The sequence below is a fragment of the Mesoplodon bidens genome, assembly GCF_964165515.1.
Source record: "Mesoplodon bidens genome assembly, chromosome: 18".
NCBI lineage: Eukaryota > Metazoa > Chordata > Mammalia > Artiodactyla > Ziphiidae > Mesoplodon > Mesoplodon bidens.
Window position 1 is genome coordinate 12,836,407 of NC_138175.1, and position 24,635 is coordinate 12,861,041.

Consider the following 24,635-nt stretch of genomic DNA (forward strand, 5'->3'; position numbering starts at 1 on the left):
TCCTTGCTATTGGTTCCTTTCCCTGCCCCGTCGGTTGCCGTGGAGACCAAGGCTATGGCAACCAGGAGAAGCCAAAGTTTGTCGAATCGCTGGAACCGCCGAGGAATCCCGAGCTCTTGGCCCGATTCACCGCTGCCTTCATGGCGCTCTACGAGCTCTTCTCTCACCCAGTGGAGCGGGGATACCGCGCGGGGCTCTGCTCTAAGGCCGCGCTGTTCCTGATGCTGTCCGCCGCGCTCACGTACATCCCGCCGCTGCTGGTGGCCTTCCGGAGCCACGGTGAGCCTGCCCCCCAGCCGGTGCGCGACGCGGCTCTCCGCGGCGACCGCGCCGGCCTCCCTGACCTCGGCCCCTCCGCCTCCCGCCCTCTTTACCTCAGGGTTTTGGCTGAAACGGAGCAGCTATGAGGAGCAGCCGACCGTGCGCTTCCAGCACCAGGTGCTGCTCGTGGCCTTGCTAGGACCCGAGCACGGTGGGTTCCTAGCCTGGAGCACGTTTCCCGCCTTCAACCGGCTGCAGGGAGATCACCTGCGCGTCCCGCTCGTTTCGGTGCGTGGTTCCCGCCTGGGCCCAGCCGCCCGCCGGTACTGGGCTGCGGTGGGGATGGGGGAAGGGGTGGGAGGGAGCGCCGCGGCCGGAGCCCCGGCCCCTGTGTCCGGGGGAGCCCGGCTTGGGTCTGAGGGAGTCACGAACCCACGGGAAGTTCTGTGCACAAGTTCACTGACCCGAGCTTATGTTTAATTTCCTGGGGAGCAAATTTGTTATTTCATTCGACTTCTCCAAGCCGTCCACCACCGCAATGAAGTTAGCTACAGCTGTCAGCGTCTGTGTCCTATACAGAGGCTAGAATCCTGGGGGCAACCTGTGGCCGACCCCGTCATTTCCGTGGGCCTGCCCCTTCCTAATGGAAGGGTGGTCGCGAAAGTTGCCTTATGAGTCGTGCAGGCCGAGTGCTGTTCTAGCTAATTACCCCGTCGTGCAGCTACAGTCGTGCATCAGCACTCGGTAGGAACGGAAAGGGCAGGCATTTTTAGGCAGACTGACACGCGGAAGCCAACGTGCTGGTTGGTTAAGCAACCTCCGCAGACTGTGCTTCTGGCCCAGGCCCGCCTCCCTGGGCTCGCCTCCTTAGATGCCGCTCCATCCTGCCGCTGTCTGGGATGAAAATGAAGCATTTTACTGTCTGTAATCTAGTATCTGGTTCAAGATAAGTGAGGGCTTCCTATACAATCACCCCCTTTACCCTCATTTTCTGAAAACATTTTCCTTTAGAAGTAGGAAAATTCTGGATTTCCTTCTTCCAAAGTTGAATCTCTTTAGACATCTCTGAGATGATTGGCCTACAGTCAAATTTGTGTAGCGGAAAAAAAAATTGACTTTTTGCCCAGCAACTAAACAAAATGACAAAAATTTTAAAATCTGACTGGTCATATGAATAACCGCAAACAAAATATGATTCCGATTACTTTTTATGATTATTTTAAATTTCCTTTTTTTTCTGACTATAAAAATGCATGCTCATTGTAAAATATTAAAGAGTTACAGGTACGTATAATGACGTAAAATTAAAGGCTCAGTTTGGTACATGTATCAATACTTGTTAATTAACCTTCATTTTAAGGTCTGCAAAGTATTTCATGACATGGAAAACTGCAGTGGATTTACCAGTCGCCTGTTGGTGGATTTTTGATTTGCTTTTACTTTTTCACTATTAGAATACTGCAGTGAACAAGATTTTGAATAAGTCATACACCTTTAAACATCAAATTGTGAGGAATTGGAATAGAAGCTGTTTGTTGAAATTGTATAAATACATAGAAAACTAAGCAAGCAAATAAAATAATTATTAACTCCAGAAAAATAAAAAGTAAGGAAAAGCAATCAGAGTTATGAATAGGATTTACATAATCATAATTTGGTGAACACTGAATGTTGACTAACCAAAATAAGACTTTAACGCTACTGGGGGGATGGGAAGGCGGCGGTGCTGGCTGGAAGGGAGGGGGAAAGAAAACTAAATCATCCCTCCTTGCGGGAAGACAATAGAGGATGCCTGAAATGGAAGTTGAGAAGTGCCAGCCAATGCCAAGGTTGTGTAAAGACATGGAGATACATTTCTAAATAAGGTAATAAAGGTAAATGAGGCAAAATTAGTTGCCCTGTGGGTGGAAGCCTGCAGGTTTTTGTAACATTGTTGAACACTTTGATTCTTTAAATGATCAGGTCTTTTGAATTTATTTAAAAATAGAAGTGGAGCAGAGACGCATTTCTTTACACAGCTCCTCCCTAATCGTGACAAGCTGCCCATTTTTATTCTTATTTGAGATTATAATGCCTCTGGGGAAGGGCGACTGCGGGTGGGAGGCCAGCATCGAGGTACGCTTCCTTTTCCCTGTAAACCCACTGTACTTCTGTTCCACCTGTGTTTCCTTTCCAAAAGTGGAAACAAAGGTTGTTGTTGTTGTTTGTATTACAAACACACAAAAAATTAACTTGTTAGTTTTACTTCAGGTTAGCATTCCTTGTCTTTTAAATTTTTGGTAGAAATTTTTTCTTTACATTTGTATATTCCTATCTATCATACTTTCTGGTTACTTGAGTCTAAGAAATAATCATGAAAACTTAAAATAATCATGAAAACAAGGATACAGCATTAGGTTTCATTCATGTGTTCTTTTCACTTGTTTATCCACCATGAACTGGGTTGGCTTCCCAGTTGGATTGCTAGTTAGCCTCTTATCTCTGTAACCAGAAACCACTCCCTTGAGAGCACTGTCCACCAACCCCCTACTTCTGGTGTGTGTGTGTTGCGATTTTGTGAAGCCAAGACTACCTGTTGTTTTTATGGTGTCCAGAGCTATCAATCCTCTTTAATACTGGGCAGTTTTACACTGTAAAACATAAAGCCAAAGCTCCTTTTTCTTAGTCTTTTTTTTCTCCCCATTCTAAGCCTCTGTCTCTAAGTAATTTATGACCTTGTCATCTACAGTCTTTCTCAGTAAATTATTTGCTTCCTTGCTGGCTGAGCTCTGGGTATGAGAATAGTTTGAAATCATGAGATACAAATAAATAGTTAGATGATATAAAGGAAGTACAGAAAAAAAGTAAGCAAAAATTCTAGGAGAAAAAGGATAATATCAATACAAGGGAAAGAGGTCTACCAGATATTAAACTATACCTTAAAGCTCTAATAAGTAAAGTAGTGTGGTTTGGGGAATTATATAAAAAGTATGGAAATGGACCCTAATATGACAAAGGTGGCATTTTAAATCAGTGAGTAAAGATGGAGCTAGTCCTCAGAGACTGTACAGCAGAATTAAAGTCCAGATAGATCAAAATTAAATTTAAAATATGAAATCATAAAAGTACTGAAACAAATGAGTGAAAGCTTTTAAATCTCTGAGTATGATGTAAAATTTAGAAGGCATAAAAGAAACTTTTTTGATAAATGCAAGTATATAATTTAAAAAATCATTGGCCTGGTGAAAACCATAAGCAAAGCCAAAACACAAATGACAACAAGGAAAAAAGTTTTACTATTTGTATCACTTGTAAAGGGCTATTTTTCCTAACATAAAGTGCCTACAGATCTGTAACTAAAAGACCAACTACCTAGTAAAAAAAATGGGCAAAGAATATGAACAGTTTATAGAAGACAAAACACACTGTGAACTAAAAAAACATATGCACAGCCTAAAAGTTGAGAGTTATGTTTTATTAGGCAGACATACTGAGGACTTCAAGCCTAGGAAGCAGCATCTCTAGTAACCCTGAGAAAACTGCTCCAAGGAGGTTGGGTAGGATATACAGGAGTTTTGCAACAAAGGGCAGGTAGTAGGAACAAAAGATTACTGTTAGTAAAAGAAAACTAGATCTCAAGTTAAGGAATTTAGTGCTTTTCTATGTATGGGAAGATGCTAGAGTTTGGGCTCACTGAAATCATTCCTTTGATACGCACCTCAGCTGGCTGGGGCCAGTATCCTGTGTTTTCACATCCTGAATTTCCTCAGGGTGCACCATGGGGAGTGGATGCAGTCTGATGGCTGCTAGATGGCAGGTATTCTCTGTTTCTGTCCTGAGTTCCCTCAGGGCTCACCAGCTCACCATCAGCGTGGGTGTAATTGCTAATGACTGTGACATCCTTTGTTTACTGATATGGCAGGCAGTATTCTATTTCTCAACACATAACTCTTAAACATATGAAATCGCACTCGTAATTAGATGCAAATTAAGAATAATTGAGGTATCATTTTTATCTATCAAATAGGCAAAAATTGAAGTTTCGTAGCATGGTGAGCAAGATGTAGGGAATTGTGCATACACTCCTGTATATCTCTGGTGGGAGCGTAGATTGATAAAACCTCTTTAAGGACCGTATTTGTTTGTCCATAGATGTCAAAATTTCCAATTCATGGGCCTGCTTCTACTTCTAGTAAGGTGTCCTGAGGTTTGTGCACACATGTGAAATGACATATGTAAAAAGTTGCTCATTGCAGCATTGTCTGTAGTATCAAAAGATGGTAAACAGGGCTTCCCTGGTGGTGCAGTGGTTAAGCATCCACCTGCCAATGAAGGGGACATGGGTTCAAGCCCTGGTCCGGGAAGATACCACATGCCGCGGAGCAACTAAGCCCATGTGCCACAACTACTGAGCCTGCTCTCTAGAGCCCGCGAGCCACAACTACTGAGCCCGAGTGCCACAGCTACTGAAGCCTACACTCCCAGAGCCCGTGCTCCGCAACAAGAGAAGCCACTGCAATGAGAAGCCCACGCACCACAGCAAAGAGTAACCCCCACTCGCCGCAACTAGAGAAAAACCCACACGCAGCAACGAAGACCCAGCGCAGTGAAAAATAAATTAAATAAATAAATAAATAAATAAAGGTAAACAACCTATGTAGCAATAGAAGACTCATTTAAAAAGTTGTGTTACATCTACCTGGTGGAATGTTACATAGCTTTTTTTTTTAATGAAGTTGGATTTATATCTATTGATGTGGAATTACCTCCAAGAGAAATTGATAAGTGTACGAAACAAAAATTGTATATAATATGCTTCTATGTGTATAAAAATGGAAAAAAACCCAAAAAATATATGAATGTGTGTATTTACATACACATACATGCATGCTTCAGCTATCTCTGGAAGAATTCAAAAGAAACTGACAACATTGATTGCTCTGGGGAAGGAACTAGGTGGCTGAGGTTAAGGTGGGAGAGAAATTTTTCACTACATAGCCTTTTGTACCATTATAATTTTGTAACATGGGAAGGTAATACATATTCAAGATTTTTAAATTACAATGACAACAATTTTTAAAGGAAAAATTTAGAAAGCGCCGTGTAAAACAAAAGCAAACCAAAAAAACAGTAAAAATTTAAAAGCAGGTAAGTATATAAAATGCCACAGTTACTTTGGAAAATAGTTGGCAGTTCCTCAAAAAGTTAAACTTAGAATTAACCTTGCTCTTCTAGTCCCCGCTTCGCCGCGCATTTAAGATTCCTCGTGGAAGCTGAAGCCGCACTTCTGGCGTGGCCCCTCCGGCCAGCCGGCCCCTCAGATGAGAACCGCGCCCAGGCCAGCGCCCGCAGCTCAGCCACCAGCAGCGGCTCCACCGTCTGCTGTTGGCTCCCCTGCTGCTGCTCCCCGGCAGCCAGGTCTGATGGCCCAGATGGCAACCACTGCAGCCAGCGTGGCTGTGAGTTCTGCCATCGGCCACACTCTGGGTCATGCCCTCCCTGGTGGCTTCAGTAGAGGAAGTAATGCTGAGCCCTCAAGGCCTGACGTCACTTACCAGGAGCCTCAGGGAACCCAGTCGGCACAGCAGCAGCAGAGTGGCCCATGCTTTTTTGAGGTGAAATAGTTTTTGGAGTGTGCACTGAACCAGGGTGACCTTAAGCTTTGTGAAGGTTTCAGTGAGGTGCTGAAACAGTGCAAATTGGCGAACGGGTTAGCTTAATCAAGAAGTTCCAACTGAAGACATGAAAAATCATCTCTCATGACCATGTTGATTTAGCATTAAAAATATAATTGATAGTGAAGATATAAAGTGTGAAGCCACCAGTTAAACCTCTCCTCGATCATTAATAGCTTTTGTGCTTCAGAATTGCAGTGGAAGAGGGTATTCTCACCATGTAGAAGCTCATGAGATGGTATTGAGTTTGGGGTTGGACGGATGTTTGTGTGGCCTCTTAAACAAGCTTTTGTTTGTGAATTAATTAGAATAAAGTGATTTTCTTTCAAAAAAAAAAAACATAGAGTTATCATGTGTCCCAGCATCCCTACTCCTAGGCATATGTGTACCCCAGAAAATTGAGGACATATGTCTACACAGAAACTTGTGCACAAATGTTCATAGCAGCCTCATTCATAAGAGCAATAACAATTCAAAAAGCAAGTCCAAACAACCAAACGTCCATCAATGAGTGAATGGATAACAAAATATGTTATATCCATACAATAGAATATTACCCAACCACAAAAAGGAATGGAGTCATGTTATGTGCTACAACATGGATGAAACTTTTTGCTAAGTAAAAGGATCCAACCACAAAACAGCACATGTTGTATGATTTCATTTAGATGAAATGTCCAGAATAGACAAATCTGTAGAGACAGAAGGTAGATTAGGGATTCCAGTAATTTGGGGGATTAATTGGTGGAGAGGAGAGATGGGTAGTGACTGCTAATGGGGATGGGCATGTGGTTTCTTTTGGGGCTGATGAAAATGTTTTGAAATTGGAATCATTGGTGATAGCCACACAACTTTGTGAATATACTAAAATCTACTGAATTGTAGCAAAAGGGTGAATTTTATGGTATGTGAATTATGTCTAAATTTTTTTTAAAGCAGGTTGGTGACATCCTGGTGATATGCTTACAAGCCGTAGTAATAAAAATTGCTGTTGGGGCTTCCCTGGTGGCGCAGTGGTTGAGAGTCCGCCTGCCAATGCAGGGGACACGGGTTCGTGCCCTGGTCCGGGAAGATCCCACATGCTGCGGAGCAGCTGGGCCCGTGGGCCGTGGCCGCTGAGCCTGCGCATCCAGAGGCTGTGCTCCGCAACGGGAGACGCCACAACAGTGAGAGGCCCGCATACTGCAAAAAAAAGAAAAGAAAATTTGCTATTGGGAATTTCCAGGTTAGGACTTGGCGCTTTCACTGACTAGGACCCGACTTCGATCCCTGGTCTGGGAACTAAGATTCCACAAGCCCCACAGCACGGCCAAATAAATGAATAAAATTGAAATTGCTGTTGATTTACCATGCCTCTGGCATATGCTAAGCATTTTATCATTAGATAATACATTTAAATTCCTCTATGTGATACTTGGCCTTTAACAATCACTTAGTAAAGTGTTAACCATTGATTTTTTTTTCTTTTTCTTTTTTTTTTTTTTTTTGCGGTACGTGGGCCTCTCACTGTTGTGGCCTCTCCCATTGCGGAGCACGGGCTCCGGACGTGCAGGCTCAGTGGCCATGGCCCACTGGCCCAGCCGCTCTGCGGCATGTGGGATCTTCCCGGACCGGGGCACGAACCCGTGTCCCCTGCATCGGCAGGCGGACTCTCAACCACTGCGCCACCAGGAAAGCTCATCCCTATGCTTTTAATGCTTTAAAAGTCAAGTTTCTTGTTTCTAATAAAAGAAGAAAAAGAGCACAGAGTGACATTTTTCCTCAATGAGCCTGACTTGGTTCTTTAAGCATGTATGACCCAGAGAATATGGGGGCTGAAGACTACAAGAGGATGCAGGAGGATGAACGGAGAGTACTGTGTGTCCGAGACATGTTTTTTCACATCTCCGAAATCAGAGTGTGTCTGCCTGTCGGTGGTATCTTAAAATAGCTGTTGGCCAGAAGACAGGCTTGGCGAGTCCTCATTGCCTACGTATGGAAACTCAGAAGTACCAGCACCAAAACTTGCAGAAGGGACATCAGCAACTTGAAAGAAAACCCCAGAGACAATAATAAAACATTTTAAACCTAAGAACCAAGTGATAAGCAGCTAAGGGAAGGTTCAAGAGGCACTTAATAGTAGGATAACTCCACAGAATTTTAAAGCCTGCTTATGGACCCAGACCAGTGAATTTTAGTTCCCTTTGTGAATGTTGTTTTTTTTTAGCGGTACGCGGGCCTCTCACTGTTGTGGCCTCTCCCATTGCGGAGCACGGGCTCCGGACGTGCAGGCTCAGTGGCCATGGCCCACTGGCCCAGCCGCTCTGCGGCATGTGGGATCTTCCCGGACCGGGGCACGATCCCGCATCCCCTGCATTGGCAGGCGGACTCTCAACCACTGCGCCATCAGGGAAGACCCGTGAATTTTTTTTTTTTTTTTTCCGGTATGCGGGCCTCTCACTGTTGTGGCCTCTCCCGTTGCGGAGCACAGGCTCCGGATGCACAGGCTCAGCGGCCATGGCTCACGGGCCCAGCTGCTCCGCGTCATGTGGGATCCTCCTGGACCGGGGCACGAACCCACGTCCCCTGCATCGGCAGGCGGACTCTCAACCACTGCGCCACCAGGGAAACCCTCGTGAATGTTTTTTAAATGCTGTAAAAAAGCACCAGTGTGCTTCATGGCACAAAGGACAAACTTGCATAGAAAAGTATGGATAATACTGAGTCAAAAAATGATTCAAAGAATCATGATGTAAAGAAGTTTTAAGAATCCCTGGATCAATTTATTTTGCATATATTTTTCTATGTGCATAAATAGGATATCTGATATTAATATGCCTAAATCTGAAAACTCTTTCAATAAGTATAAGATAAATACCCTTAGTGATTAGAAAGCATTGTGTCATCGTTTTTTTTAAAGATGTTGGGGGTAGGAGTTTATGAATTTACTTATTTTTGCTGTGTTGGGTCTTCGTTTCTGTGCGAGGGCTTTCTCTAGTTGTGGCAAGCGGGGGCCACTCTTCATCGTGGTGTGCGGGACTCTCACTATCGCGGCCACTCCCGTTGCGGAGCACAGGCTCCAGACGCGCAGGCTCAGCAGTTGTGGCTCACGGGCCTAGCTGCTCCGCGGCATGCGGGATCCTCCCAGACCAGGGCTCGAACCCACGTCCCCTGCATTAGCAGGCAGACTCCCAACCACTGCACCACCAGGGAAGCCCCTGTGTCATAGTTTAATTGGAAATATTTTTGCTTTCTTACTGGTATATAAAATATTGGTACATTTTATAATTAATGATATCTTAGTTTAATTGGAAATATTTTTGCTTTCTTACTGGTATATAAAATATCGGTACATTTTATAATTAATGATATCTTAGATTAATTGAAATAGAGGTAGCAAGGATTTTATATGTCTAGTAGACATGGAGTAGTAGTTCCTACTTTGCTGGAGACCCAAAGACTGGTGTCAAAGAGCACTATCAGCTTAAAAAGAAAAAATGGGACACCCCAATGATGACAAGTATATGGTGAAGTGGACACTGGTATAAACTAGGAAATTAACCTTCAGTAAAAGAATATGACTCTAGGGAATTCCCTGGTGTCCAGTGGTTAGGACTCTGTGCTTTCACTACCGGGCGCTGGGTTTGATTCCTGGTCGGGGAACTAATACCCTGCAAGCCACGTGGCACAGCAAAAAAAGAAAAAGAAAAAAAAGAGTATGACTCTAAAGAATAAAAGATATGAAAACAAACAGGAGCCAAATAAAATTCCAGCAAATATCACATACTGTAGAATCCCTGATGAGAAAAATGTTGCAAGTCAAGGCACTGTGGAAACAATAGCACTAGTTAAATTTACAGCTACTCTTACTGTCAGGTGCTGTGCTGGTTATTAGGTCTTGTCTCAGCTCCAAACCTACCCTCCTATCCTCTCCTTTCCTCTGCCTACTGGCTCCCTGTTAGATTCTGCCAGTAGGGGGCATGGTGAACCTTGTTCTGGGAGTGGCAGAAAACCAGAAATTGCAACCTGGGTAAAGAACCATTGCTGGGGTGATGCAAACAGCAAGGAGTACATCTTTCCTCCTGCCTTATAGACTCCCTCATGGATTCTTCATCCAAGCTTCAAAGGTACCAGTACCAGCTGACAGCACTCCCTTTTTGAGGTCTGAGTCCCAGCCCCTTGAGGTAACGCCAGCCTCTTCCTTTTCTTCTCCGGCCCTAGGTAGTTATCCTGCAAAAAGTGTTCCCTGTTTGCGTTTTTAGTCCACTAATGCCTGTGTTATTAATTATCCCCTATACTACATTCCCCTGTTAAAATAACTGTTTATTTTCATTCTTCCTTCCTGATTGGACCCTGATTGATACAGGTGGACTGATGGGCATTGACTAAATCCAACAATGCCTGGATTTATCCTATCTAGTATGTTAGTATTGATTTCACACATATCTGTAAAGGATTACCTGTTTTAACTCCAGAAATCTTTGAAATTAGGGTTCTTATGGGCTATTATAGAATCAGGAGTCAGTAAACCTAAGTTCTAGCCCCAGTTCTGTCATTGGGTTCCATACCCTCTCTTGGCCTCAATGTAATTATATAAAGAGGATGACAGTACCTACCTCTCTAACTATTTATTGCTAATTATTACTAGTAATAATACTTCTCTCCTGGGGTATGCAGACGGACGAGACAGGATGAACCGTGGATATAAAAATTGCTCCAAATTGCACATATACCTTATAGAAATAAGGTGATGGTGTGATTTATGAATTCTCTTAGCCAGACACACCCACTGGATTTTAGTTACTAATCCTGAACTTGTGTTAAAGAAGTATTAGCTCATTGAGGTGACTTCCCTGGTGGCGCAGTGGTTAAGAATCCACCTGCCAATGCAGGGGAAATGGGTTCAAGCACAGGTCCAGGAACATCCCACAGGCCTCAGAGCAACTAAGCCTGTGTGCCACAACTACTGAAGCCTGCATGCCTAGAGCCCATATTCCGCAATGAGAAGCCCACGGACCACAACAAAGAGTAGCCCCTGCTCTCTGCAACTAGAGAAAGCCTATGTGCAGCAACAAAGACCCAACAAAGCCAAAAATAAATAAATAAATTTTTAAAGAATGTTTTTAAAAAAGTATTAGCTCAAATAGATGGAGAGATATACCATGCTCCTGGATTGGAAGAATCAATATTGTGAAAATGACTCTACTACCCAAAGCAATCTACAGATTCAATGCAATCCCTATCAAACTACCACTGGCATTTTTCACAGAACTAGAACAAAAAATTTCAAAATTTGTTTGGAAAAACAAAAGACCCCGAATAGCCAAAGCAATCTTGAGAACGAAAAACGGAGCTGGAGGAATCAGGCTCCCTGACTTCAGACTATACTACAAAGCTACAGTAATCAAGACAGTGTGGTACTGGCACAAAAACAGAAAGATAGATCAATGGAACAGGATAGAAAGCCCAGAGATAAACCCACGGACATATGGTCACCTTATCTTTGATAAAGGAGGCAGGAATGTACAGTGGAGAAAGGACAGTCTCTTCAATAAGTGGTGCTGGGAAAACTGGACAGGGACATGTAAAAGTATGAGATTAGATCATTCCCTAACACCATACACAAAAATAAGCTCAAAATGGATTAAAGACCTAAATGTAAGGCCAGAAACTATCAAACTCTTAGAGGAAAACATAGGTAGAACACTCTATGACATAAATCACAGCAAGATCCTTTTGGACCCACCTCCTAGAGAAATGGAAATAAAAACAAAGATAAACAAATGGGACCTAATGAAACTTCAAAGCTTTTGCACAGCAAAGGAAACCATAAACAAGACCAAAAGCCAACCCTCAGAATGGGAGAAAATATTTGCAAATGAAGCAACTGACAAAGGATTAATCTCCAAAATTTATAAGCAGCTCATGCAGCTCAATAACAAAAAAACAAACAACCCAATCCAAAAATGGGCAGAAGACTTAAATAGGCATTTCTCCAAAGAAGATATACAGACTGCCAACAAACACATGAAAGAATGCTCAACATCATTAATCATTAGAGAAATGCAAATCAAAACTACAATGAGATATCATCTCACACCAGTCAGAATGGCCATCATCAAGAAATCTAGAAACAATAAATGCTGGAGAGGGTGTGGAGAAAAGAGAACACTCTTGCACTGCTGGTGGGAATGTGAATTGGTACAGCCACTATGGAGAACAGTATGGAGATTCCTCAGAAAACTACAAATAGAACTACCATATGACCCAGCAATCCCACTACTGGGCATATACCCTGAGAAAACCATAATTCAAAAAGAGACATGTACCAAAATGTTCATTGCAGCTCTATTCCCAATAGCCTGGAGCTGGAAACAACCTAAGTGTCCATCATCGGATGAATGGATAAAGAAGATGTGGCACATATATACAATGGAATATTACTCAGCCATAAAAAGAAACGAAACTGAGCTATTTGTAATGAGGTGGATAGACCTAGAGTCTGTCATACAGAGTGAAGTAAGTCAGAAAGAGAAAGACAAATACCGTATGCTAACACATATATATGGAATTTAAGGGAAAAAAAAGTCGTGAAGAACCTAGGAGTAAAACAGGAATAAAGACACAGACCTACTTGAGAATGGACTTGAGGATATGGGGAGGGGGAAGGGTAAGCTGTGACAAAGCGAAAGAGAGGCATGGACATATATACACTACCAAACGTAAGGTAGATAGATAGTGGGAAGTAGCTGCATAGCACAGGGAGATCAGCTCGGTGCTTTGAGACCGCCTGGAGTGGTGGGATAGGGAGGGTGGGAGGGAGGGAGACGCAAGAGGGAAGGGATGCGGGAACAGATGTATATGTATGACTGATTCACTTTGTTATAAAGCAGAAACTAAAAAAAAAAAAAAAGTATTAGCTCATTGAACACCTGCCTTTGTAGCTGTTGCATTTTGTGTTAAGCTTGGTTTGAAGTAAATGGAATTAGGTAATTGATTCCATCAGTGGTCCAAGTGATAGCACAGCGATGTAACCCACCTTGCCAGCCCCAAGGGAGCGAGAGTCTTACTTGGTGACAGGTCCTCTGTGGGAGATGCACCATTTACACCATCACTCATCCCCATGGCCCTGTCTGGGCCCTCATCTTCCACTGTCTCCAGCTCATGCACTCTGCTCAACTGCACTGGCCTCATCTCACTCCGTTAAACACTGACCCACTTTCACCCAGAGTATGTGTGCTTTATTAGCTTGGATCACCCTTCCCCAAGACATTTATATGTCTTATCACCTCACTTTACCTGACTTCTTGGAGAATCAGGTATTCCTGAATACTTTGGATAAAAATTTTTGTTCTATCCTGGTCATTCTCATTTTTCTTTGTGACACTTAGCACTACCTGTTAGCACATATCTGTTTGTTGATTTACTTTCTGCCTCCCTGGCTGGGAATGTAAGCTCCATTAGGGTGGGGACTTTGTCCATTTTGTTTGCCATTATATTCCCAGAACCTGAAGCAATGCCTGGTACATAGTAGGCCCTCAGAAAATATTTGACAGGTTGGGACTTCCCTGGTGGTCCAGTGGTTAAGACTCCACGTTCCCAGTGCAGGGGGCCTGGGTTCGATCCCTGGACAGTGAACTAGATCCCGCATGCCGCAACTAAAAAAAGATCTCACGTGTCGCAACTAAGACCCGGCACAGCCAAATAAAGAAATGTTAAAAAAAAAAAAAGGAAAAGAAAATATTTGACAGGTTAATGAATGGATTTAACAGGTAGACACCAATTATAGTGCTGTGCTGTATCTCTGTCCTCTGTGAAGATGGCGTAAAAGTGTGCTGGCTTCTTGCAAAAAGATCTTTCTTAATCGACATCTTCTCCTTGAGTTTAAGTCTGGACATTTCAGTCCTGGAAAGAGGATCAGATTTGAAGTCAGAGATGTGGTTTCATATCCTGTCTTTACCAATAGTAGCCGTACTCCGTAAATCCCTTAATCTCTCTGAGCCTTGGTTTTCTCATATATACAATGGGGATAGTACTTGCTCTGCTTACCTTCGCCTTATTGTAAAGGTCAAATGAAACGTGTTTCTCTCCCTCTCAGACTGTGTTAGAGTCTGGATTCTTCTGGCATTTCCCTCCTGGTCACTCTCCTCTCTTGCAAGTTGTTGATCTTTGTCTTCCTATCCAACCCTAAAGATCCAGAAAAGCCATGGATCCACTAGAGAGTTAACCTGACTTTGTCTTCCAGATCTTCCCAGATACCAACTGAAAAAAATTCACAGGAAGACAAGCCTGTGAATTCACAGACTCTTTTCCATCCTACTCATAATTGCTAATACATAATTGCCTGGGTAACCTGATCGTCAGCCCTGGTAACAGATATCCCTCGCCTACACCGGCAAAGCTGATGTAACAGGACAGAGAAAATAGTATCCAACAGAACAGAGAGGGTAGGTTTCTCTATAACAAGGCCTAGGATAAGGACATTATTGTCTAGAAGGAAAGAAATGATTGAAAGGTTTTGAAAACTGAGATATCTCCATCTCAAACGACCTTACTAGCCTGAAAAAGAACAAAGAATCTCTTCCCCCGCATAAAGGTATGGTGGAAAACCAAATGAATCAGTTGATGGGGAATTCAGATGGGAATGCTGATACCCCATAGCAGAATCCTTCTGGGAACGTACAGTGGAAAAGGATCAGTTGTAGTAACAAAATCCTGAGTTGTGGCAAAGAATCATGTCACCAGTGATCACATTTCAGTGAGTCTTTCCTGCTAGTCATTTTAGGGTCATTTTAGGGTCACTATGAGGTGAGACTGGATTCTGGTGTTTTTTTAGGATCTGTGATTTGTCTTTTTCCCTCCTTGGATCTCTGTTTTCCCTACTTTTTTTTTTTTTTTTTTTTTTTTTTTTAGTATTTACTTATTTTTGGCTGCATCGGGTCTTAGTTGTGGCACTGGGGCTTCTCTCTAGTTGTGGCGTGTGGGCTCAGGAGTTGCGGCCTGAGGACTTAGTTGCCCCACGGCATGGGGGATCTTAGTTTCCCAACCAGGGATCGAACACACGTCCCCTGCATTGGAAGGCGGATTCTTAACCACTGGACCACCAGGGAGGTCCCTTCCCTACTTTCATGGCCATAATTTATGAAATACCTGTGTAGTTTTAATCCCTCACTGATTTTACTTCGTTTTCTTTTTCATTGTATTCATTGGTACTAAAAGATGCACTAGGCTATAAAGCCCTGACATCAGTCCAACACTGAGAATCTGAATCAAAGCACTGTGGTTAAAGAATATATAAATAGAGCTTGGTGTTTTTCTGCTGAGTCTGTTTGGGGAATGCATAATGATTCGGATTCTTTCTTTTCTGTTTTAAAAAGTTGACTTCTAGAGAAGTAGAAGTCTGTTTTGATATGCTATTTAAATGTTCCATACAAACTCAGGCATGTTTCTAAAAAGGAAAGAAAACACCAGCAATAAAACCAAAAAATCAAATGAGGCAACTGAAAAAGAACAATGCATCCAGATGTTTACACTGTTGTTGTTACTGCCACTTCCAGATCTTGTTCAGTTTGGCCCTAGAATATTTGAGAAGCCCCCGAGTTTAGGGGCCATGCACATGTGTCTCTTTCACCACAATTGATCCACTTATACCTATGTATTTTTCTCTTTTCTTTTCTTTCTTTTCTTTTTTTTTTGTGGTACGCGGGCCTCTCACTGCTGTGGCCTCTCCCGTTGCGGAGCACAGGCTCCGGACGCGCAGGCCCAGCGGCCATGGCTCACGGGCCCAGCCGCTCCGCGGCATATGGGATCCTCCCAGACCGGGGCACGAACCCGTATCCCCTGCATCGGCAGGCGGACTCTCAACCACTGCGCCACCAGGGAGGCCCTTCTTTCTTTTTTTTAAAAAAATAAATTTATTTATTGGCTGCGTTGGGTCTTCATTGCTGTGCGCGGGCTTTCTCTAGTTGCAGTGAGCGGGGGCTACTCTTTGTTGTGGTGTGCGGGCTTCTCATTGCGGTGGCTTCTCTTTGTTGCAGAGCACGGGCTCTAGGCACGCGGACTCAGTAGTTGTGGCTCGTGGACTCAAGAACGCAGTCTCAGTAGTTGTGGTGCACAGGCTTAGTTGCTCCGTGGCATGTGGGATCTTCCCAGTCCAGGGCTTGAACCCGTGTCCCCTGCGTTGGCAGGTGGATTTTCAACCACTGCACCACCAGGGAAGTCCCTTTTTCTCTTTTCTTTCGGTGAAGAAGATAATGCCTCTGTGTGGCAGAACTATGAGTCACTGTGTATGTCCAACAGTGAGATGGATTCCTCCCAGACTTATTAAGGAGCGGGGTCACTGGCCTCTTTTGGCTTTCCTAGACTAGAGAAGAAGACAGGAACCAGGATGGGAAAATGGACATGTTACATTTTAAACTGGAGCTTCCCCTGCAGTCCACGGAGCACGTTCTTGGCGTGCAGCTCATCTTGACTTTCTCCTACCAACTGCACGTGAGTCCTCTCCCTTTTGTCTTTCAATAGAACAGAGCCCCCTTTCTGATGTCTGGAAAAACCCACACTGCAGAAGACTCTTTTCAGAGGTGTCGTTTGGGATTTAACTGCAGAAGTTAAATTTGAATGTTTTTCATTGAGGTCACATTAATTTACATGAGCTATTAATAGGTCAGAGGGTTCTGGGCAGAGTGCTTCCTGCATGGCTGAGTGAGGCATAGGAGGGATGGCTAGGCTTCAACCACAGACAAGTGACACTTAGAACCCAGAACCCCTTGGATCTGACCGAAATTGATACCGTCTCTCCTTCTAATGATTTCAGAGGATGTCGACATTCATAATGCAGAGCATGGCGTTCTTCCAATGCTCCTTCGCTGTTCCGGGGTCCCAATTATATGTGAACGGAGACCTGAGGCTGCAGCAGAAGCAGCCCCTAAGCTATGGTGGCCTAGATGTTCGGTACAATGTAAGGATATTGCTTACTATCCATCTCTTTTCTTTCTGTATGTTACTGTTTGTGTGTGTGTGTGTGTGTTGGGGTTTTTTTTGGCCGCACTACGTGGCATGTGGGATCTTAGTTCCTGGACCAGGGATCGAACCCATGTCCCCTGCATTGGAAGCATGACGTCTTAACCACTGGACTGCCAGGGAAGTCCCTGTATGTTACTGTTTGACAAATTCTTTGAAGAGGGAGAAAGGAACGTTGAAAATAGCATGTCTTTGTGGGTAGCATAGGAAAGGATTTCTGAGGAATTCTTTCCATGAGTTCTTTCAAAATGTGGAGACAGATACCCCTGTATTTACATGTAAAAAGAGAGGAAAAGAATATGGCTTTGTCTTTAAGAATTGAATTGCTTATAGTTTTTGGGTGCACGCACATGTGGGCACGCACACATGGTGTATTTATTTCAGGTGACCTTTTTCAGTTCATGTAAAACATTTGAAAAAGAATACTGGGACTTCCCTGGTCGGGCAGTGGTTAAGAATCCACCTGCCAATGCAGGGGACATGGGTTTGAGCCCTGGTCCAGGAAGATCCCACATGCTGCAAAGCAACTAAGCCCGTGCACCACAACTACTGAGCCTGCTCTCTAGAGCCCACATGCCACAACTACTGAGCCTGAGTGCCACAGCTACTGAAGCCCACGCTCCACAACAAGAGAAGCCAGCGCAGTGAGAAGCGTGCGCACCGCAACGAAGAGTAGCCCCTGCTCATGGCAACTAGAGAAAGCCCGTGCGCAGCAACGAAGACCCAATGCAGCCTAAATAAATAAATAAATTTATTTATTTTTAAAAAAGAAGAAGAAAAGAAAAAGAATACTAACCACCATTTGTTAAGCATATAACATGCCAGCCTGAGTTAAGAGGTTTAAATGTGCTATCTCATTTAATCATTACAGCAACCTCACACGATGCCTTCTCTTGCAACTTCCCTGCTCTCCAGCTGCTTGTCCTGTCATTGTCCCCCTATGCTCCCTTCTAGGTTGCTTATCCTGTTGCTCCATTCTGGTCCCTGTTCAAAGCTCCTGAGCACAGTCCTTCCCTGACACTCCTTCTAAAGAACATTTACCTGTCCCTCCATCATTCCTCACCCAGGTTTACTCCTCTTACCTCCACCTGAAATATTAAAGAGAGGTTTTCAATTCATTCATTTGCCATCTCCCTCAGCGGTAAAAGCGCTGCCGTCTTCTGTCTTCTCACCCCAGCGCTTGAAACAGTGCCTGCCGCATTGTAAGCACTCAGAGTTGATGTGAGAATGAACTCTCATCTCACACATGAGGAAACTGGAGCTTACAGGGATTGATTAATTTTCCCAAAGCCCCACAGCTTGAAAGTAACGGAGCCATGAATTGTCTCTCTGAGGCCAGAACTCATGCATCTGATCACTTTTTACTAACCTGTACATTATCACAGAGAGGCCCGTATAAGTTGGGCTGGGCTACTTTTTTTTTTTTTTTAATATTTATTTATTTGGCTGCACCGGGTCTTAGTTGCAGCACAAGGGATCTTTGTTGCCACGTGTGGGATCTTTGGTGTGGTATGTGGGATCTTTTTTTTAGTTGCAGCATGCGGGATCTAGTTCCCTGACCAGAACCCAGGCCCCCTGCATTGGGAGCATGGAGTCTTAACCACTGGACCACCAGGGAAGTCCCTGGCTGGGCTACTTTAGAAAATGAATATGAGATGTTACCGTTTATTATAGGCATAAACCAGGACTGTTCCAGATAAATTGGGATTCGTGGTCACCTAGCTATAATAAACATACATTTTGTTTTGTTTTAATTAATTTATTTTTGGCTGCTTTGGGTCTTTGTTGCTGCGCGCAGGCTTTCTCTAGTTGTGGCGAGCGGGGGCTACTCTTCGTTGCGGTGCGTGGACTTCTCATTGCTGTGGCTTCTCTTGTTGCGGAGCACGGACTCCAGGCACGCGGGCTTCAGTAGTTGTGGCTCACGGGCTCTAGAGTGCAGGCTCAGTAGTTGTGGCACACAGGCTTAGTTGCTCCACGGTGTGTGGGATCTTCCTGGACCAGGGCTCGAACCCATGTCCCCTGCACTGGCAGGTGGATTCTTAACCACTACGCCACCAAGGAAGTCCCAACATACGTTTTTTAAAAAGGAGGAGACTATAAGATATAAACTTAATGTAGCACTTTTTATTTGAAGGTTTATATATTACATTATGTCAACAGGAATATGATATTAGAGGGCAGATCTTTCTTTTCTTCAAAGGATTATGTGCTTACTGTTTGTGCTTTATCCTATTTCCATCTCTGTATTTCAGAGAGATCAATTAGAGAGAATCCAGGCAAGAGCAAGAAAAAGACAAAGGAGTTGAAAATGTGGTCTCTTAAAAAAATTAATCATTTCTCCCATTGGAATAGAAAGAGGTATTTTATAAATAGCTTTTAACGTGTAAAAGGTATAAAAGGTGGATATCGACCCCTTGTTTCCATCCCTGCAAAAAGAAAGACTGAGAGTAAATGACTTAAATTGTTGCAGAGGAGTTCATTCGTCCTTGAAGAAAAGAGTATCAATACTGGAATGGGCCACCAAGCACAAGAGGGCTGTCTCTGAGGTCAGCCTGGGTGGGCAGGAGGGTAGAAAAACAAGAGGGGAAGCCGCTTGGGTGCTCACATCACATCCTCCTGTCGAATCCCAGGTATCTGTAATCAACGGGACCAGCCCTTTTGCCCATGACTACGACCTCACCCACATTGTTGCTGCCTATCAGGAAAGGAATGGTGAGTCATGTGGAGAGTTCATTCAGCTGCTTCTCAAGGACTTTGCAGGTTAATGGGGTTATTGGAGAGAAACAGAATTAGAGCCCACATCATATGAAAGTATCAAAACCAGTGAATGCTTGGGACTTCCCTGGTGGTGCAGTGGTTAAGAATCCGCCTGCAAATGCAGGGGACACGGGTTTGAGCCCTGATCTGGGAAGATCCCACATGCTGCATCTCACTACTGAGCCTGCTCTCTAGAGCCCGCAAGCCACAACTACTGAGCCCGTGTGCCACAACTACTGAAGCTCTTGCGCCTGGAGCCCGTGCTCTGCAACAAGAGAAGCCACCACAAGGAGAAGCCCGCACACCACAACGGAGAATATCCCCTGCTCTCTGCAACTAGAGAGAGCCCGTGCACAGCAATGAAGACCCAATGCAGCCATAAGTAAATAAATAAATAAATAAATAAATATATTAAAAACAAAACGGTGAATGCTCAGTTATGGAAGGTGAACAGGTTGCTCAGGGTTTGTCCTTTTTCTCCTGATCTAAAGACTCACACACTAACCGTCCCCTCCACTGCTCCTATGGTCCGGCAGGTTAGTGCCAATTAACTGCCATATGTATCCCACCGCTGACTTGATGGGTTTATATATATATATATGTGAGTTCCTCCCCACACCATACCTGTAAAAGAAGCCAAAGACAAGTTGCTGTCCATAGTTTTCAGATGGAAATAAGGACTGTGCATGACTCACCCCATGTCAGCAGCTGCAGTAGGAGAAAGCACCCAAGGTTCTAGCTGGAAGGCAGAGGGTATCCATCCCTTTCAAGAGGTGGGCTCTCAGCCCATCCCTGAGTGTGTGCTTGACTCAGCACATCTGGCTGGTTGGTGGTCTGAGGTTTTCTCTAAAGGCATCTAAAGCATTACTTGGCAACCAGACATCATAGATACTATACACAGACATTTAACAAGTTAGGAGACTGCAGTTCTAGTATTTCTTTCTGATTTTATGTAATACCCTAGCAACGTTATTCCAAAAATAAAGAATTTTAGAACACAAAAACATTTATCTGCAAATCAACTTTTCTTTCTTAATTCCTTCCAGTCTTTGTACATGTGTAGATTTTTTTATACAGCTTCTATCATAGTTTATTATTTATTTATTTTGGCTGCACTGGGTCTTAGTTGCTGCATGCAGGATCTTTTTTTTTTTTTTTTTAGTTGCAGCACGCGGACTTCTTAGTTGTGGCATGCATGTGGGATCGAGTTCCCTGACCAGGGATCTAACCCAGGCCCCCTGCATTGGGAGCACGGAGTCCTCCCCACTGGACCACGAGGGAAGTCCCAACTCCTATCATAGTTTAGAGACACTTTATGATCTAACTTATCTTCTGTACTTTGTAATATAAATATTTTCCCACACTGCTACAAAGTTCTAATTGGTTTTCTTTTCAGAGGTAGCATAGTGTTCTTTTGCTTAGCCATTCAACAATTGTAGAACACATAGACTGTTTCCAAGTTTTTAACTTATTTTAACAATAATATGTGAGCAACTTTGAACATTCAGCTTCTCTTTGCTTTGGAATTATTTTTTTGGTATGAGTTCTGAGGTGCAGAATTTGCCTGAGAGGTCAGAGTATTTTTATAGCCCTCAATATTTTATTGCCGAAGAGAGCATTCATGGATTAACTCCCCATTGTGTTGCAGTAACCACCATCCTGACTGACCCCAACCCCATCTGGCTGGTCGGAAGGGCTGCAGAAGCTCCATTTGTGATTAATGCTGTCATCCGATACCCCATGGAAGTCATCTCATATCCTTTCTGTTAAAGGGCCAACAGTAGCTGGGTTTCAAAAAAGGAAAGGATTCCTCAGTTGTCCCAGGAAGGGACAGGTGTGGGAAGCCTCAGACTGGAAATTGCCGCATTTGTAGCCCCACGCAAATGACTGTCTGTCTGCAGTTCATACAGGAAAAAATATTCATTTCCTGTTCATATTTCTTCTTGAGCAATTCTTCTAGATCAGAATCATCCATATTTATATCTTAATAATCTTTTATTATCTCTTTTATCTTAAGGGTATTTGAAACATTTTTGCCATTTTCTGTCTAAACTAACCCTTTGGTTTGACATTTCCTTAGAAAATGTCATCTGTGATTCCTTAACTGTTTGTACTTATCTACCAGGATTCTGGGAAATGATAAAGTTTGCTTGGATCCAGTATGTCAGTATCCTACTTATCTTCCTCTGGGTGTTTGAAAGAATCAAAAGATTTGTGTTTCAAAATCAGGTGGTGACCACAATCCCTGTAACAGCAATGCCCCAGGGAGAACTGTATAAGGAGCATTTATCTTAAGAAGACCCTTTTTGAAAACTCTAAGCTACCTCACTGTTGTCTTCTGAGGACTGTCATCTTACAAAGTTTCTGAAAAGAGCCTGTGGACACTTGCCCATGTGTGTGCTTTTCCTATCAGAGACAAAGAACATTCCTTTCTAATTTCCCTCTACACAAATTCTATATTTTCTATGCGCCTACAAAAATAATCACGGACTAGTTTGTGGAAATGTTTCTGAGGGTTCCTGAAGGCTATAATTTGCTTTTGTTTTCTGTCTTAGAGACTTGAATTTCAGGAGAAAACTACAGTCAGTTCAGAGAGCTTGGAAAGAGTCCCATCTCTGGTCAAGCAAAGACTTTTCCTCTCTTGAACTGAGAAACATGCTATGTATTTCTTCCCCCTATTGTAAACCACGTTTTACTCTTTTCAGGGCTCTCTGGTGATAGATATGCAAATCATCAGCACTTTCCACTCCTGGGCATCTAAATTTCCCATTCAGGACTGATTTCCAGAACTGAGAGGCCTTTAACTGGAGGTCTGGAGAGTGAGAAAGGGAGCGCTCCAGAGCACATGTGAGCACGTGCGGGAGGGTGGGCGACTTGAGGACACTAGGACCATCCATCCACCTGCCCCGAGTCTAACAGACAGTCATCTGTCGGTAGCTCAGCTGAACAGCCCTTTATCCCTACCCTGCTGTGGCTGGCTCTTTGCCCTCTGTCTGGGCCCCTGGAAGAGCAGGCTGCAGTCAGAAGTGCCGTTCCATTCACAAGCCCCTCAGCAACAGTGGGGGGAGTAAGGAGTGTAACAACAGGTTCTTTCTCTTTGGCCCTCACCCAACACCCTGGACGCTTGCCACTCCTTCTCCTTGACAGCCCTCCCCCTTCTTGAAAAGGACATGGGTGACAGAGGAGCTGTTGTTGGTATTGGCTCCCACTGCCTGACCACCACAGAGTTTACTTGGAGGGCTAGCGGGAAGCCCAGCTACTTGTGTTTCCCTTGACTAAGGAACAGGGTGCCCATCAGAGTGGGCCGCTTTGGAGAGGACACACAAGGAGCAGGGAGGGGATAAAGAGGATGCTAGCCCAGGCAGCCCAATCCGGGCCTGGCCTTTAGCAGAATGACATGCAGTCCAGCCAGATTACCCTCATGACTAAGTGAGTGTCTGCCAAAGAGACCACTGGAATGGGCCTCTGTTGCAGAGAATTCTCCATTCTCGCCCTAAGGACACCTGGACCTGCTTTATGATACCGAGATATCACTGGCACTGGAAGGACATGCCCTCTGTGATCCACGCTTCACTCCCATCCACACACACACTCCTGAGTGCATGCCTCAGTTTACCCTGGAGACTCAGTTTTTATTTCCAAAGCACCTTTTCATTCAGGCTGACCAAAATAAGAGTTTTGGAAACAAAGCTGTTTTGAAGTATCCAAGCACAAAAATATCCTAACACTGACCCCTCTGCTTTTTCTTTTAATATTTTGGGCTGTTTATATGCCCTAAAGTTTTTTCTTGAGATTTAAATAAAAAATGGTTTCTGGTTTGAGTCACCAAAAGGTAATGAGTATGGAAAGATAGGTGAAGATGTGTATATACATGGCTTTGCATTTTATTACATTATTTTCATGCAAAATGTGTATAAAGAACCATGATGTTTTGTAACTTTATAATTAAAATGTTTAAACTGGAAGGTTGCATGTGGCTCTTTAGAGGGAGAGTATTTGGAAAGGGGAGGATGGGGAGGGCAGAGGTGATGCACACTTCTTGGGGTTACTCACCAGCAGCCTTGCTTTGCCAGGGCTCTGCCCAAAAACCTTGCAGCTTTTGTTAGCTCTTCGCAAAAGTCTTCTGGCCCCGCCCCAAGTAAATGCGAGTTTTTGGTGAAATCCACATGGCATGTGGAAACCACAGGCTGGAAAATTACAACTGCGTCTGGTGAACATTAGATTATTTACAGATCACATGTTGGTAGCTTCTGAACCTGAATCACACCTTATAGCTGAAAGAGGGGAAAAATGGAAATATACAGGATATTATCAACTGGACTGTAACCCATAACTACATCATGGTTTGAAACAATATTTGGCAGGGGGGAATCCCTTATTTTGCCAAATGATTTTCCAGTTTCTGTTTGAATCAGGTGAGGTCCCATCATGTAAGATTGATAAAGCAATTAATAAAGCTTTCTTTCTTTCTCTTCATGTTCATGCTTTGTAAAAGAAGTTTGGGTTCTTTGTGACCACATAAGTTCTAAATGCCTATTGGGGGAAATGTGTAATTACAGAAACCTAAAGAAAATAAGTTGTCTGTAAATTGCTCCCTAGAAGTTATCACTGTTGACTTTCTGATACACATCTTTTTAATCTTTTGTTTCTAATATTTTTTGCTATCATAAACAACACATCTATGAACCTTGCATATAAATCCTTTTTGCTGTTTATTTTCTTTAGATCCTAGAAAGAAATTATGAATTCAAAAGCTTATGATGTTCTTAAGGATTTTTTAAAATATATTTATTTTATGTATTTATTTTTGGCTGCGTTGGGTCTTTGTTGCTGTGTGGGTCTCCTTGTGGTGAGCAGGGGCTACTCTACTTTGCCGTGTGTGGGCTTCTCATTGCAGTGGCTTCTCTTGTTGCGGAGCACGGGCTCTAGGTGCGCGGACTTCAGTAGTTCTGGCTTGCTGGCTCT

At 43.6% G+C, this 24,635-nt stretch overlaps 1 protein-coding gene and 1 pseudogene across 5 annotated transcripts; both read left to right on the forward strand.

The window, feature by feature from the left end:
* TMEM231 (transmembrane protein 231) lies at positions 1-23,648 on the forward strand. 4 transcript variants are annotated; one of them, XM_081216998.1, is made up of 7 exons: positions 1-279; positions 380-549; positions 16,257-16,385; positions 16,708-16,851; positions 19,544-19,625; positions 21,319-21,435; positions 21,796-23,648. In XM_081216998.1, coding segments are annotated over exons 1-7 (783 nt in total). In that variant the 5' UTR covers positions 1-140; the 3' UTR covers positions 21,798-23,648. The 4 variants fall into 4 exon arrangements, with proteins under 4 accessions (XP_081073124.1, XP_081073125.1, XP_081073127.1 ...); XM_081216999.1 differs by lacking the exon at positions 16,257-16,385; XM_081217001.1 differs by lacking the exons at positions 19,544-19,625; positions 21,796-23,648 and having other exon boundaries at positions 21,319-21,408.
* Positions 4,019-6,547, forward strand: LOC308606503 (coiled-coil-helix-coiled-coil-helix domain-containing protein 2-like; annotated as a pseudogene). The gene is made up of 2 exons: positions 4,019-4,057; positions 5,476-6,547. The product of its transcript is annotated as a coiled-coil-helix-coiled-coil-helix domain-containing protein 2-like (transcript).
* Positions 23,649-24,635: the final 987 nt, after the last annotated feature.